The sequence below is a fragment of the Ovis aries genome, chromosome 18 (assembly GCF_016772045.2).
Source record: "Ovis aries strain OAR_USU_Benz2616 breed Rambouillet chromosome 18, ARS-UI_Ramb_v3.0, whole genome shotgun sequence".
Taxonomy (NCBI): domain Eukaryota; kingdom Metazoa; phylum Chordata; class Mammalia; order Artiodactyla; family Bovidae; genus Ovis; species Ovis aries.
In genome coordinates this window covers 62,358,481-62,373,524 of record NC_056071.1, presented here as the reverse complement: position 1 = coordinate 62,373,524, position 15,044 = coordinate 62,358,481, and the positions used below count along the sequence as shown (strand labels likewise).

At 56.0% G+C, this 15,044-nt stretch overlaps 1 protein-coding gene across 3 annotated transcripts in view; it reads right to left on the bottom strand.

The window, feature by feature from the left end:
• EML1 (EMAP like 1) overlaps positions 1-14,322 on the bottom strand; it is a 197,010-nt gene extending 182,688 nt beyond the window's left edge. For 2 of the 3 annotated variants that reach the window (XM_027957388.3, XM_060401921.1), the window contains exon 1: positions 11,299-11,446. In XM_027957388.3, the coding sequence (XP_027813189.1) occupies positions 11,299-11,326 (28 nt within the window). In that variant the 5' untranslated portion in view covers positions 11,327-11,446. Of the gene's footprint in view, positions 1-11,298; positions 11,447-14,146 lie in introns of those variants that run through there. The other variant, XM_060401922.1, reaches the window with a different exon arrangement.
• Positions 14,323-15,044: the final 722 nt, after the last annotated feature.

Here is a 15,044-nt window from a genome sequence, read left to right as displayed (position 1 = left end):
AGACGTGGCCGGGTTGCTTGGGCTGCCCAGCTGAGCAGAGCTTCAAAGCTGGTCAGGAAATCATCCAGGGCTGGGGCAGGGCCAGTCAGCACCTTCTCTGATGATGTTTGTCCCTTTCCTTTGGAGCTTGCAGAAGCTTCCAGATTTCCACCTTTCTCCCAGTCCCTCCTCCACACCAGCCCTCAGAGGAAGGACTCGGAGCCCAGTCTGCAGCTTCAAGCAATGTTTGCTGGCAGCTTCTCTGCACCAGGACCCTGGAATTATCTCACTGAATCCTCACCACAGCCTGGGAGGCAGGTCCTTCTGTCATTATGCCCATTTTACAGATGAGGAAACTGAGGCATAATATCTCAGAGCCGAGTGGTGACGGCCAAGAAGCATGGGAAAAGATGCTCAACACCATTAGTCACCAGGGAAAAGCAAACCAAAACCACCATGAGGGACTTCCCTGGTGGTCCACTGGTTAAGAATCTGCCTACAAGGCAGGGGAAGCAGGTTCGAACCGTGGTCGGGGAACTAAGCTCCTACCTGCCGCAGGGCAACTGAGCCTGTGTGCTGCAAGTGAAACCTGACCCAGACAAATATAAATAAATAAAATAAAATATTTAAAAAATCCATAGTGAGGCACCATTTCACACCCACGGGGATGGCTGGAATCAGAAAGATCGTAACAGGGCTTCCCTGGTGGCTCAGTGGTAAAGAAGCCACCTGCCAATGCAGGAGATGTGGGTCTGATCCAGGAAGATCCCACACGCCCCAGGGCAACAAAGCCCACGTGCACAGCTACCGCGTCTGTGCTGTAGAGCCCAGGAGCTGTGACGCCGCGTGCCCCAGAGTCTGTGCTCTGCAACGAGAGAACCCCGTGCAGCTACAGAGCAGCCGCTGCTCGCCACGGTGAGAGCCCGCTCAGCAGCGAAGACCCAGCACGGCCGACAGGAAACAAAAACAACCGTTAGAAAAATGATAAACGGAGCAGGAGTGGTGAAATCTCTTTAAAAAGATCCTAACAAGTTCCAGAAGGATGTGGGGCGATCGGGACCCTCATACACTGCAGGTGGGGGTATATACAGTGCCACCTCTTTGCAGTCAAATGCTCCACCACCGATGCACCCCTGGAGCAGTCTCTTTGGAAAATATTCTGGTCTTTTTTTTTTTTTTTTTTCAAAAAGTCAAATGTGGTTCCAGGAATTCCACTTCCACGTGTGTAACAACCCAGGAGAGACAAAGACCTATGTCCACATAGAAACTCGTGCACAACCATTCACAGCAGAATTATCTGTAATAGCCAAAAAGTAGAGACAAGATGAATAGAGCGAGGTCTAGACCTGCACAGTGGAATATTTGTCCACAAAAGGGAATAGGACACTGACACGCGTCCAGACATGAACGAACCCAAAAGCGTGATGCTGAGCGAGCAGCTGATCACAGAAGGACAAATATCGTATGATCCCCCTTACGTGAAATGTCCAGAATCGGCAAATCGATAGAACCGGAAGGTAGAGTAGTGGTTGCCAGGGGCTGGGGGTTGCCTGCTAATGGGTTAGAGGTTTCTTTGATTATTAGTTAGTACTCAAGTCGTGTCTGACTCTTTTTGATCCCATGGACCATAGCCCACCTGGCTCCTCTGTCCATGGGATTTCCCAGGCAAGAATACTAGAGTGGGTTACCATTTCCTTCTCCAGGGGATCTTCCTGATCCAGGGATCAAACCCTCATCTCCTACATTGGCAGGTGGGTTCTTTATCCCTGAGCCATCAGGGAAGCCCAGGGGTTTCTTTGTCACCAGGAAGTGATAAAAATGTTCTAAAATCGATTGTGGAAATGGTTATAAAATTCAGGTCAAATGAGTGAGTTGTATGGTATGTAAATTACATCTCAATAAGGCTGTTAACAAAAAATTTTTAAAGTGATGGCCCAGGACTCTCCACAGAGCCTGCAGCTCTGAAAGTCACTGGTTTTACCCTCCGGCCATCCTGTGAGACTCAGAGGGGCCTGAGCTCAACTTCCCTGGGGGACTGACCCCCCCCAGCTGATCCCACAGGTTCAGGGCAGGCTTGGGGGCCTGGACACCCGCGTGCTCTGAGCAATGACATGCTCTCCTGCTCTTCTGGGCGAAGGCTGCCCCCAGACCCCACAAGACAGAGAAATCCGGCTATGTCCACTCCTCCCCCGGGTGTGCCCTAGTGGATGTTGGTCAAAGGTGAGTGGGGCTCCCCCCAGGCACCCAGGACTCAAACAGTCTCTTGATGGCTCAGCTACAAGTCCTGATGGAACCTATTTATAGCACTTTGCCTCCTGGGTTGGAGTCACGGCTGAGACTCCTCCTCTCTCAACAAGTTTCCAGATGGAAAGAAAAGGGAAGGAATGCCTTGGAGGCTGCGGGATGGGCGTGACGCAAAAGCCCTGTGTCTGCCCCCTGTGTGTGCCTCCCGCAGGGCTGAGTGCTGGATTTCCTCCTGGACACTGGACAGCGCTCCCAGATGTCAGGAAGGTGCATCGGCTAGGCAGGCTTCCCCGTTCCGGGTTGGAACTCAGTGGCAGTCCATCACCCAGCGGTGTCCAGGCCTGTGAGAGGGGCTCAGTGTCCCTCGCAGAGCTGCGATGGGGTAGCAAGTGCAAGTGGGAGGGAGCCACCCAGGGCAGGACACACGGCCGATGCTCAGTAAGCCGGGGCACGTGGTCTTTGGTGCTTCTCTCTGGGAGGAACTGGGGAAGGCTGGGATGGCCAAGGGGTGTGGCCACAGTCCAGGCCCTTCTCCAGCCTCAGCCACACTTCTTGGGCATGAAGGTGCCCAGAGCACCCACCAGCAGCAGTTTGGGGATGCAGTGTAGCCCTGGCCATTGAGGATGTGGCTGAGCCCAGCCTGGTCCAGGGGCAGAGCCAGGGGCCCATGCTTGGCTCACCGTCACTGAGTGAGCGGGGAACCGCTCCAGAGAGACGCTGAGCCGTTCAGGGCTCCTTGAGCATCCTAAGATTCTGCTACAGGAAAGACTATCTCATGGGACACTCCCGGGCCTAGACTCTCATGGGAAGCTCTCTAGCAAGAGCAAAGGGCTTACTGGAGGCCACTGAGCACTTTAGTGTCAGGACCGAGCTCATGTCCAGGTGTTCACTCTTCAACCCCAGTGCTCTTCCTGGCAGACCCGTGCCTTCCAAAGAGATTTAGAGGGAATCTCATCTGCTGTCTTGTCTCCTGATGAAAGCCCTTCTTCCAGGCCTGCTCCCTGATCTACTGGCCTTCTTTGGGAAGGACTGAAGGCCTCCAGGCCCCTCTCAGGCTGCAAGGCTGCTCAGTGCAAAAGAGGAGCCCCAGATGGGGCCAGCACACCTGCATCCTGGCTCCATCTCCCCCACTGTGCGCTCTGGGGCAAGTCATTCAATGTCTCTAAACCTCAGTTTGCTCATCTGTAAAATGGAGCAACAGTATTTACCACATAGAGTTATAAGGAGAATCATGCAGAATTAGGTATGTGAAAGGACCTAGGAGAAGGGGAGGCAGCATTTATGTAGTGCCTAATGTATACATTCTCCATCTTGCTCTCATAACCTGAGCCTAGTAGCACCAGGATAAAACTGAGGTGGGTTGTTGAAGGCAAGTCTGTGGGAGGAGACCCAATTCTCCACTTCCACCACAGCACCTGGCGGGACATAGGAATCGGGGTCCACTCAGACCGCGAGCTCACCCCTCCAGCGAGAAGTGGCAGGAAGGGTATTTTCAGCAAACGCACCAGTGCTTTGACATGTTTTTCCACCTGAAATAAATGAGGCAGGATTCCTAGAAAAGTGTTTAAACCTGGTAGAGAGTACTCTAAACAGTTTGGCTTAGAGATTGAAATGTGGGGCCCAGAACTGCAAGAGCGTCCGCACCTCAACATGGAGTCCAACAACCTCAAACTGCAGTTTTAAGTCTTGGATTTGGGTGATATCATCAACCTCTGGAAAAGGGCTCGGACCACCTCTAGTCTCTGCAAACATTATTTTTAAACCAGGTCTGATCTCATCATGCATAACAGCGTGTGTTGTTCCTTGCCACAGACCTCTGTTAGGCTGCATGTTTTTATTTAAATTTGCTTAGTTGTACACTATTGAAGGGCTTCTCCAGGTGGCTCAGCGGTAAAGAACCCACCTGCCAACGCAGGAGATGCATGTTCAATCCCTAGGTCAGGAAGACCCACCGGAGAAGGAAGTGGCAAAGCACTCGTCTTCTTACCTGGAGAATCCCATGGACAGAGGAGCCTGGGGGGCTACAGTCCACGGGGTCACAAAGAGTTGGACACGATTTAGTGACTAAACAGCAGCAACATACTCAAGTCTGGTGGGAAAGCTCGTAACTAAACCGACGATGCTGTGTTTATTTGGTGATGTCGCAGAATCAAGGAAACAGGGTCTGACCGAGAAGGATGAAGTACAGACTCACGATTTTTATTTTCCAATATATTTCCACAACCATTTCCTTCTAAAATCACATCCTATGTTTTTATCCGACGGTCTCAGTGATTAAGCTGGCTCATGGACTATCCATCCCAGCTCCCTCTTTCGTGCCTGAGGGAATAATAAATCAAGAGAGTTTTTGGCAACAAGTAGCTAAACATTTCTCTTGCTTCTGCTTTTCCTCGCTGATGCTGTGACCAGATCTTTCAGAAATTTATTTTTGGACTTTTGAAGGCAAGTTCAGATCTGAGGGAGAGAACATGTTTTGAGAAATCTTGCCTCTGGTTTTGAGATCTCTTTGTCGAAAAGGACTTATACATTTCAGAGGCTTATTGACCATAGTGCATAAGATATGCTCTGAGCATTTCATAATTAAAATAGGCTATTGTTTAAAAAGTCATTTGGGGGTGGTGGGAGGCAGGCTCCGGAGGGAGGGGATATATGTATACCTGTTGCTGATTCATGCGCTGTACAGCAGAAACTAACACGATATTATGAAGCAATTCTTGTTGTTGTTGTTCAGCCTCTAAGTCATGTCTGACTCTTTTGAGGTCCCCTGGAGTGTAGCCCACCAGGCTCCTCTGTCCATGGGATTCTCCTGGCAAGAATACTAGAGTGGGTTGCCATTTCCTTCTCCAGAGGATCTTCCTGACCCAGGGATCGAACCCACATCTCCTGCTTGGTAGCTAGATTCTTTTCCTACTAGGTCACCTGAACGTGTAAAGCAATTATATGCCAATTTAAAAAAACTAAATTTAAAAAGAAAGAGGGAAATTTTTTTTAAAGTCAGTTGGGAAAAAAGTTAATGGGGTACAGATATTACTAATCCATTCCCTAACAGAGCTCTGTACCTGCCCTCTTGCCCTTGGGTGTGGCCATAGGACTTGCTTAAGCCAATGAAATGCCAGTAGAGAGATCATATTGATCACTTCTAGGTGGGCGCGTTTAACTGCCAGTGTGATGCCTCCGCCCCGTGCTCTATCTGCCTTATGACGGGAAATCTGGGTCCCTGCGGAAGCATCACACCTGCCAAGCCAACACGTAGGTGACCTGCCCTGGAGAGTCACCAGACCCGCAGTAAACTTGGCATGAGTGAGGAATACATCTTTGTTGCTTTAAGCCACTGCGATTTGTGTTTTTATCATAGTATACAAGCCTGTCCGGAGTGATAGAGTCAGTACAAACCAAAAGCGGCTGTCTTGACCAATGCAAAAACTGGAAATCAATAGATACAGAAACTGGTGACTGAGATGGGCCAAAGATATCTTATTATTTGTATCTTCCTGCATGCTAAGTCGCAGAGTCAGACACGACTGAAGCGACTAAGCACGCACGAAGGTACGGATAATAACAGATATCTTCAGCCCATCTCAGCTACCAGTTTCTGTACTTTATTTTCCCTGCATAGTTTCAAAAAAAAAAAAAAAAAAAGCAGAGACCAACAGCTTTGGGTCATTTAAAAATATATATTGAAACTATTTAAAATGTATCTTGCTATCTCAAGGATGCTCATTCAGAATGGACCCAATACTTTAAAAGAACAGAAGTGGATATTTTATTTCCAGGAGGAATTCCTAACGGCTTCTAAGCTGTATTTCTTGTCATGAGTGTAAAAGCTCCCGGGGGCGCTTCAAGAGGCTGGAGTGGGGACAGGAGCCACGTCGATTTATTCATTAGCTGCTCGGAGATTCTCGGGCAGGGGTAAGGGCTGACACAGAGGTGGCAGGGCTCCTGAGCCCTGCTTGATGTCCCAACACGGGACACACATGAGAGCTGTGTACTCACCTGTAGGATTCTATGGGGATAAAGGCAGACTAAAATAACCCCTGAGACCAGAAAGGGAAGGAGGCTTGTCTAGGTCACACAGCAATGAGCTCGCAACACATCTCCCACCACCCGAGGTGCTATGAGCGGGACAGTGGTGTCCAGGTTGGCACTGGTCAAGCTGTTTCAATAAAAGGAAGAGATGGTGGGGTGGGGTGGGGCACTCCAGGGGTGCAGGGTCCCTGGGGCTTCAGATTCCAGGGAAGGGTCCTTGGAGGAGGCAGGACCCCACCAGCCTGGACGACGGGCCTGCTCCGAGCAGCAGGAGGGAAGGTGTGAAGCCTGCACACAGGTGCCAAGGGGCCTGCATTGGGGAATCGAGTCCTGGCTCATCACTCCCTAGCCAGTGACCCTGAGCCAGTCTTTCTTTCTCTTGGGCCTCAGTTTGCCCCTCCATGACATGGGGATCCATGGGTGGGAAGTGTGGACAGGGAGTGTGGTGCGAACCGTGATGCTGGGAACCGAGGGGGCAGGTAACGGGGCATCATCTGGAAGGTCCTCATTCGCCCCTGACCCCAGCCTCCTGCGCCAGATCAGATGCTCCTCGGGTTAAACCCTTCCTGCCGTTGCCAGCACAGCACCCGGACTACCAAGGGCCATGGGTTAAAGGCTCATTCCTGGGGTCGAGTGGCTGCTACCCACACCTCGCCTGGCCCCCGGTTCACAGGAGTTTGAGAGTGACATCTCATCTAACCCCTACAACACCCCCCGAGGTCACGGCATCACCTCCACTTACAGATGAGCCAACTGACGGTCAGAGAGGAGAAGGACCCGCCTGTGTCCAGGGGGCAGGTCTGCCTGACCCTGGAAATCATCCTCTAGGGACTCCAACAGGATGTACAAACTGACCTCTGGGGCTTTGCCAGGTCACCCCACCCCACTCCCAGGCTCCCGACCAGCCTAGCGGAAGAGGGAGCATCCGGCCTTAACATACCCCCTACCTTCTCCCCCATCCTTCCCCAGCACTTTCCAGATCCTCCCATTCTCCTCCCAGCGGGCCTCACCCCCTCTGCTCAGGACCTACATCTCCAGACTCGTCCTGGGCCTCCTGGCCTCCGGAGTCTTTCCTGACCCTGCACCCCTACACGGAAGCAATCCAGGTGCCTCCCCGGTTCAAGACCTTGCTGGCTCCCTGTTGTCCGTAAAAACAGAGCCCAGTGACCTGTCTGGGGGAGGAGGGCAGCCCTCACCGACAGGAGGGGAGCCAGGTAGAGAGATGCTGAGGCCTGGGGCCAAGCCCCCCTCTCCTGGAGAAGACCCTTCCTCTCCAAGAGCAGGGCCTGAATAGTAAAAGCATTTTGTTGTTTTCTCCTCGTGGAGAAGCTCGGCACAGACCCCGGCCCTGAGGCCGGTCAGTAACCACAGAGGAGAGCAAAATGCAGCCCGTAACTCGGAGGGAGGTGTGGGCTCCCTGTGCCCTGGCACGGGGCCCGCTGTGATGACCGGGAGCAGGAAGCTCGGGCAGGTTGTCTCCGGGCTCTGGGGTGCCAGGAGCTGAGTGAGAAACAGGGTGGCCACCCCAACATCAGCCACCACCTGCCCCAGAAAAACCCTTCCCACTGTGCAAACAATGTGACTGCAGCCCCCAGGGGTGGGGGCTGGGGTGGGTGGGCAGTGGGATTGATGGAAGGTTTTACAGGAAGAGGAAGAAGGTCACTTTACTGGCTGAGCGCTTCCTTGGGTTAGGAGTGTCCATCCTTGTCACAGCCTCCAGGGCAGGACAAATGTCCACCCGTCACTGAGGCTCAGAGAGGTTAACTGATTTGCCCAAAGCCACAGAGCCCGGGAACGGCAGAGCAGGGATTCAAGCCCCAGGCTCTGACGGACCTGCATTCGGGCGCTCTGCTGCGAATCCAGTGGCCTGTTCTTTGGTGCTTGGAATTAGAAAGCTGCTTTGCTGGAAACTTTCCCAAACATGGGAGGGTCGGACGGCACAGGGGCTGGACTCTCTTCCTGTGGAGCTCCAGAGCTGAGAGGTCAGAGGTACCGCAAGCTCAGAGGTAGGGAAAGCCAAGCAGCAGACCCAGGATGTGAGGAGCCCCTCTACCCAGGCCCGTGATGGTACCTACACACACCGTCTCCAGTGAGGGACGTGGCAAGGCCCCACTGTACGGATAAGGAAGCTGGACCGCAGGGTGGAAGTGACCCATCCAGCCCTCTGTGTCGCCAAGGAGCAGAGCCAAGTCTGGAAGCCAGGCAGCTTTAGGGGAAGCACCTTCACAGGACCCGGCGACAGGATGGCAGTTCTCGGTGCAGGCGAGCTCCTGCTATAAATATGATGCTGACTCCTGGTAAGCTTAGCCTCCAGGCTCCCCTGCCCAGGCTCAGGGCCATAAATCCTGGAGCGGGCCACCTGCCACTGCGCTCCTGGGCTGGGGAATCATCCTGACAACCCTAGCAGGGTACCACGATTTTTGACAGGCTCCGAATCATTGCAGGCAATGTTGGGCTAGCAGCCTCCCAGATGAGGACAGCCATTGCTCAAAGGAGAGCCGAAAAGTCCTGCAAGATGGCCAGCCTCCCCACCCCGAAGGGAACAGGGCGGGATTTCCTAGAAAAGGCATCTGACCTGAGCTCTGCACAGACAGGCCCTAAGGAAGCTGGGTTTGAAGCCCAGCTCTACCACTGACCAGCTGGGTAACTTTGGACAAGTCTGTTTTTCTCTCTGAGCTTTGGTTTCCATAGTTATACAGTGAAGTCCACGCCACTGATCTCCAGGGATTAAACAGACGGTGCGCCCACAACGGCTGGGACACAAGACACAGCAGACAGTTTGGTCCCTTTGCTTCCTTTTTTGGGTCACGGCTCATTGACTGGTTGAATAATAAAAACAACAGCTGACAACAAGCCTGGCATGATTCTCAGTGTGCTGCATGCTCTTGGTCACTTAATTCTCCCTGAAACTTCAAGCGCTGATATCCTATTATTGTTCCCATTTAACAGATGAGGAAACTGAGGTTCCACGTCCTTGAGTAATCCACCCAAGATCACACAGGTTGTGGGCACAGAGCTGAGAACTTTTCCTGCTGTCCCACACAGGCACAGAAACTGGTTACTGAGAACAGGTGGAAATATTTCACAGCAGCCTGCCTGGCCCAGTCGCTGCTGCACAGAAGGAATCTGAGAAAGACTGGAATTGCAGACGACACACCCTAGAAGATTCCACTCCCATCCCGATCCCTACTTCTGCCATAAGCAAGCATGCATCCCTGCACTCAGGAGCTGTCTTTACTCCTGCCAACCTGGAGTGATCACAACCCAGCATATCAGACAGCAAAGACGGCCACACAGTACCCTACAGGCGGGAAGCCAGGAGTCGCCGGCCCAGCCAGGGTAGGCAGGGCAAGGATGCTGCCCGCCAGCCTCCAATCCAGCGGACCTTCTCCCAACCCCGACAGGGAAGGCTGTCTGCCCCCAGGCTCCAGGCCACACACACACACATGCTCAGTACCCATTCCATCACCCTGATGGGTTAATATTGTCCTGGGCTTCCTGAAATACCCATCCCCACAGCAGGGTGGTTTTACAAGCTGCTAAAAGCAGGGCCATGTCCCCAGCGGAGGGAGAGAGCTATTCCGGGTTGGTGTCAGGTGTGGGCAGAGCCAGCCAGAAAAGGGCCTGTCTGCACCCCCTGTACCCCCCGCCCCATGCTGGCTTCTGTACAACCACCACCGGACAATTCCTGGCAGTCCGCGCCACTGGCACCCAGCAGAAGAGGGTGAGGTCCGGCCAGCTTTGTCAGTATCCCCCTCCCCAAACACACACACTCTGTTCCACGCCTGACCCGGCCAGGCCCAGGCAGGGAACCATCCGGCAGATACCGTGCAGGGTGGGGTCTCACGCTGTTGCCCCCAGCTCACTCCGAGGCCCTCTCTCCATCACAGTCTGATGAGTCCAGATTCTCCATGGTGGCGTTTGACGGGTAAGGAATCCGTGGGCCACAGTCATGGCTAAGGCAACGAGGCGCGGCCGGAGGGGCCCGGTAGGGCTGCCCAGACCCGAGGGCTTCTGGCGCCAGCCCGGGACCTCCCACTTGCTGTTCCCAAAAAGACACCGCTAAGCGCTCACCGCACACCTGCAGACACTTGCATGCAGCCTCGCTGTCAATCTTCACAACCACCTGGGGGTTCGTTTTCACCACCTCCTTCCTCACCTGGAGCCACTAAGGCTCCAGGCCATTCAGCCACTCGCCCAAGTTTGCCCAACTTGGAAGTGAAGGAACGGGAATCGGAACTTGGGCAGCCTGACTCCAGAGTCCCCGAAATGTTCCCTGAATTAAGCCGTCTCCCGCTGCTCCCCCTGCCCCGCAACCCCACCCCACCCCAGGCAGTTTCGGGGTGATGTCCACATCAGAGCTCATCTTCAGCTGGATGGAGCCAGGGCCACCAGCCAGGGACACGGGCAGCCAGCCCCCACAGTAGCCCCTCGCCTCAGGCAGGCCAGAGGGCATGTGGGCAGACCCCCGTGTCTGACCACCCCTCCACCTGCCTGGGTCCCTGGCCATTTCCAACTTAGAGGGTTTGGGCACCCCTGGGTGGAGGGGGTCTGTTCTGTGTAGGCAGACCAGAAGCTCAGAACTTCCTGGTCTCAGACCTCTGGGAGGTCTACTGGAAGCTGTGCGCTCCCCTGTCCCCCATCACCAAGTAAATGTTTATACACACACTCATTTGCACGTGGTTCCAGGAGCCGCACCCTGCGCCCACCCAGGGTCCAACGGCAGCCAGGGCCCCCGCGCCACGGGTGGGTCAGCTCCATGGCCCAGATGACCGTCAGGAAGGTCCGGGGCAGAAGCAGCTTCCTGCTCTCGCCCCACGGGGAAGCCGGGGCTGCGGCACTACTGAGCTTAGAGAGTCACGCACCTCCCGCCATACGCACAGCCACCCCCACCCCCACCCCAGGCATCGGGCTCGAGGAAGAGGGTCCAGCCCGCAGCTGCCTGCAGGCTGCCGTGGGAGGTGGGGGTGGGGGGCCACGTCCTCGGTGACCAGTGGCCTTGGCTCTGCAACCGGAGCCGCGGTGGGTAAATATAGCGCTGCCACTCACCGGCTGAGGGGCCCTCGCCGTCCGACATGGTGCGGGAGATGGGTAGGCAGCCGGCCACAGCCCACGGGGACGCTCAGGGACCTCAGCGGCTGTCGCCCACCTGGTGGGGCTCCCGGCTGCGTCCAGTTCCCAGGCGGCGTCCCGCCCCGGCAGGCCAAGCCACCACCACTGCCCCCACCCCTCCGCCCCATGCTGGGCCGGGCAGATAAGGAGCTCCAGGGCCAGGAGCCTGCGGGATTGGTGGATAAATCTGGGTACTGCCCTCCCCTGCCCCCAGCCTCTCTGGCAGACTCAGAAGGTTGCCGGAGAGACGGCTGCACTCCTGGGCACTCAGTCAGGCTGTGAGACCCCTCTCTGCAAGCCTGGGACCCCAGAGTGCCTGCAAGCTCTCTCCCGGGGACTGGTCCCACCCCCCCAGTGAGGGGCACTTAGGGTCCTTGGAGAAGGATGACAGTGAGTGATGCCACCCAGAGCTGCCACACTTGTCCCCTCTCTCGGCTCTCCCGGGCAGCCACCCCTATTGTCTCCATGTCACAGAGGGCATGAGCTATCCAAGGCCCATCAGCAGGTTAGGGGTATGACCGGAGCTGGGCTCTGGAGCCACCTGACTCCAAGGTGGCCAGAAGGTGTGTCCCTTGCCTTTGTCTGGGAGATGAGAGCCGTGGACAGCAGGGGCCCTACTGTTCTAACTGCTCCACGTGTGCTGGGGGATGGAAAAGGACCCCCAAGGGCAGCTACGTGACTCTGTCTGACACAGAGAGGGTGCTCAGGAAATATCAGATGAATGAACATACCGCAGCAAGCCCTTAGTATGCACTTGCTCTGTGCTTGCCCTAAGAGCCAACCCACTTTTGCTCCTGGGTCCCCCACAAGGACCAGAGACCAGGGCACTGAGGCAGGTGGAGGGCTCTGGGCTGAGTTCCCAGGGCTGGGCGCCTGTGGCTGCCCACCCCCACCCACCACCCAGGCCTGAGGTCAGCACAGAGGGATGCAGTGACTGAAAGGGAAGGCTGGTATCAACTCCAGTCAGAGAAATCCTGGAGGGCTTCCTGGAAGAGCTGGCATTTGAGATCCATAGTTGATGGATAAGAAAGCTTTTTTCAGGGGATGAGAAGACATTCCAGGAAGAGAGACCAGTAGGTGTGAAAGCAAGGGGCAGGAAAGCTCAACTAGAGGGTGACACGGGTCCCTGAAGGTGTAGTGACCCCAAGGAGAGAAGAAGGTTGGTCTGAGTGGAAGGGGGGCATCCAGGGCTTGGGAAGCTCGAGGAGGCTTCCTGGAGGAGGGGGCAGATTTTGGTGCCTCAGAAAATGAGGGGCAGGCAGGGAATGGCATTCCAAGGCATCCAGCAGTTCTTCCATTGGCAGTGAGACCTTTCCCAGCCTGGAGACTGGGGGTGGGGGGTGGGGTGTGAAGGCAGGAGGGGCCCCTTTCCAGAGATAGGGCTGGGGCAGGGTGCTTAGAGTCACACCAGCTGTCAGAGTGAACAGCAAAGAAATTCACTCCCTGGGAGCTGGGTCTAGGCCTCTTGGCCTGTGCCTGTGCTATCCCCTTGCTCAGGGATTCCCTGGCTTCTTCTCCAGCCTCCTCCTCTGGGAAGCCCTGTCTGATTGCCCCTAAAGGCCGGTCAGGGGCCCCTGCATTCTGCTCTGCAAACTCTGACCTAACTGTGGTCACTGCCTGGTCCTGCCTGTTTCTACCTCTTGGTTGGCTCCTGCTCCTCTGAAAGGTGATGAGCTCACTGTCACTGGAGGTATGTAAGCAGGGCTAGACAGCCACTGGCTGGGGACACAGTGGAGAGTTCAAGCATTGGGTAGACTTAGATGAAGTGTCTCTGGAGTCCCTCTAGGGTAGCTTGTCCTGGTCTCCCTGGACGTCTCCCTGTTTTAGCCCTGAAAGTCTTCATGCTTCCTGCAAAACTTCTGTCCCAGGCAAACCAGGACTGTTGGTCATCCTGGGTCCCTGCTAAACAAGACTTTTATTTAAATGAAAAAACAAAACAAAACAAAACAAGACTGTCTGTCTCTGAAGCCCTGAACTGCCCCCAACCCTGCCCCAATCTCCTCCTTCCTTCCCACCATCTAGATGTTATCCTAAGACTGGGATTCTGGAGATAAAAGTGAACACCCAGCTGCCCTGTGCCTTGGGAGGGCATGCAGGGAAGAAAGGAGGCAGGTCAGAAAGGACAGGAAGCTTCCCTGGGCCCCCTTACCTGCAGGGCCGGGGGGAGTCTCGCCTGCTGGGTCTGGAGGACTAACAAGATACTGCAGGAGTCTGTGACCCCAGGGAGGGGCTGGGACCAGCTGGGACCATGTGCCCAGGCCTCCACCCTGGTTTCCCCTGGAGCTGCAGCAGGAGGACATGGGTGGGATCAGACCAGCCTCGCTGTGTGGCCTTGGGCCAGTCGTGGTCCCTCTCTGTGCCTCCAGTGGAGCATTTACGAGCACCTCCTGTACCCAGCCCTGGGCCAGGCTTGGGGGCAGGGACCTCACAGATTCCCTGCCACCAGATATGCCCAGTCCCGGGGAGGGAGCGGTGGCTCGCACGCTGGGCTGATGCCGGCTCCTTCGTGTGTGTTCTGCAATGCGTGCTCAGGGCCCCCCAAGACTGCCAGAGGCCAGGCCAGGCGCCATGGGCTTGCCTAGAACTGGACAAACCAGCGGGTGACAGAAAGAGCCCCACCAAGGCCCCTGGCATCCTCGGCAGAGGCCTCGCCTCTCCCACTGCCACGTGGGCCGCAGCACCAGAGCTGGGGGAGCGTGATGTCAGAGGGGCCGGGCTCCCGTGCCAGCTTCCCCTGCCCTCCTTGGTGACTGGGACGAGCTGACCCCCCGCCTCGGTTTCTCACCTGGAAGCGGGAGGGGCCTTCGCTGAGGACCGGCACCAAGGCAGAGACGCCCTGGAGGACGCTCCACCTCCCACTCTGCAGCAGTCTGTCTGTCTGTCTGCTCCTGAGTCCCACCCAAACCAGCCGCCTGGGGTCCACCCGGCTGGAGCCGGCTCCCTGTGTGCACGCAGGCCACTTCCTCTTCCTGTCCCGGCCCCAAGTCCCTTCCTGTTTTCTTTAGTGTGGGAATGTGTCCTGGGGAAAAAACAACTTGATTCCTCAGCTCTGGAGGTCACTGCAGCAGCCACAGGCCCACTGCGTGCGTGTCTGTGAACACGTGCGGCAGTGGTGCGGTGCACAGCTGTGTGCATGGGAGTGCATGTGTGCGTGTGCACATTCCTGCGTGTGCAGAGGCGGGTCCGTGTGTGCATGTGTGTGTGCGGTGTGTACTCTTGCGCCTCCACCCTCTGTCTGCTGGTCATCGGTGTCCCTGTCGTCGGACAGCAACCAGGCTGGCGTGGTCTCGGCTCCTGAATGTCTGATGCCACTTCAGTCACCCAAGGGCACTCATGCTGGGGCCTGAGTGGGACGTGGGCACAGCCTCGTGGGGGGCTCATGGGCACGTGGGGGGCAGCAGGGTGAGGGCAGGGCCAGGGAGGAGCAGGCAGGCACCTAGACAGGGAGCTGACACCAGGGCAGGAAGAGGGTCAGCTTCAGGGTGGAGGTCAGCCCTGGCCCAGAGCTTGGGGCACCCCGGGAATGGACGAGGTGGGAGACAGGGCTAGGGGGCAGGCGGACTGCCCTGGGGCCTTGGCAGTTGGCTGGAGTTGAGGTACTGGAAGGGAACAGAGGGTTGAGGGGGTAGCCCTGAGCTGAGGTCCCTCCCGACCCTCCCCCACACTGTGGTTGCAGGGGGAAG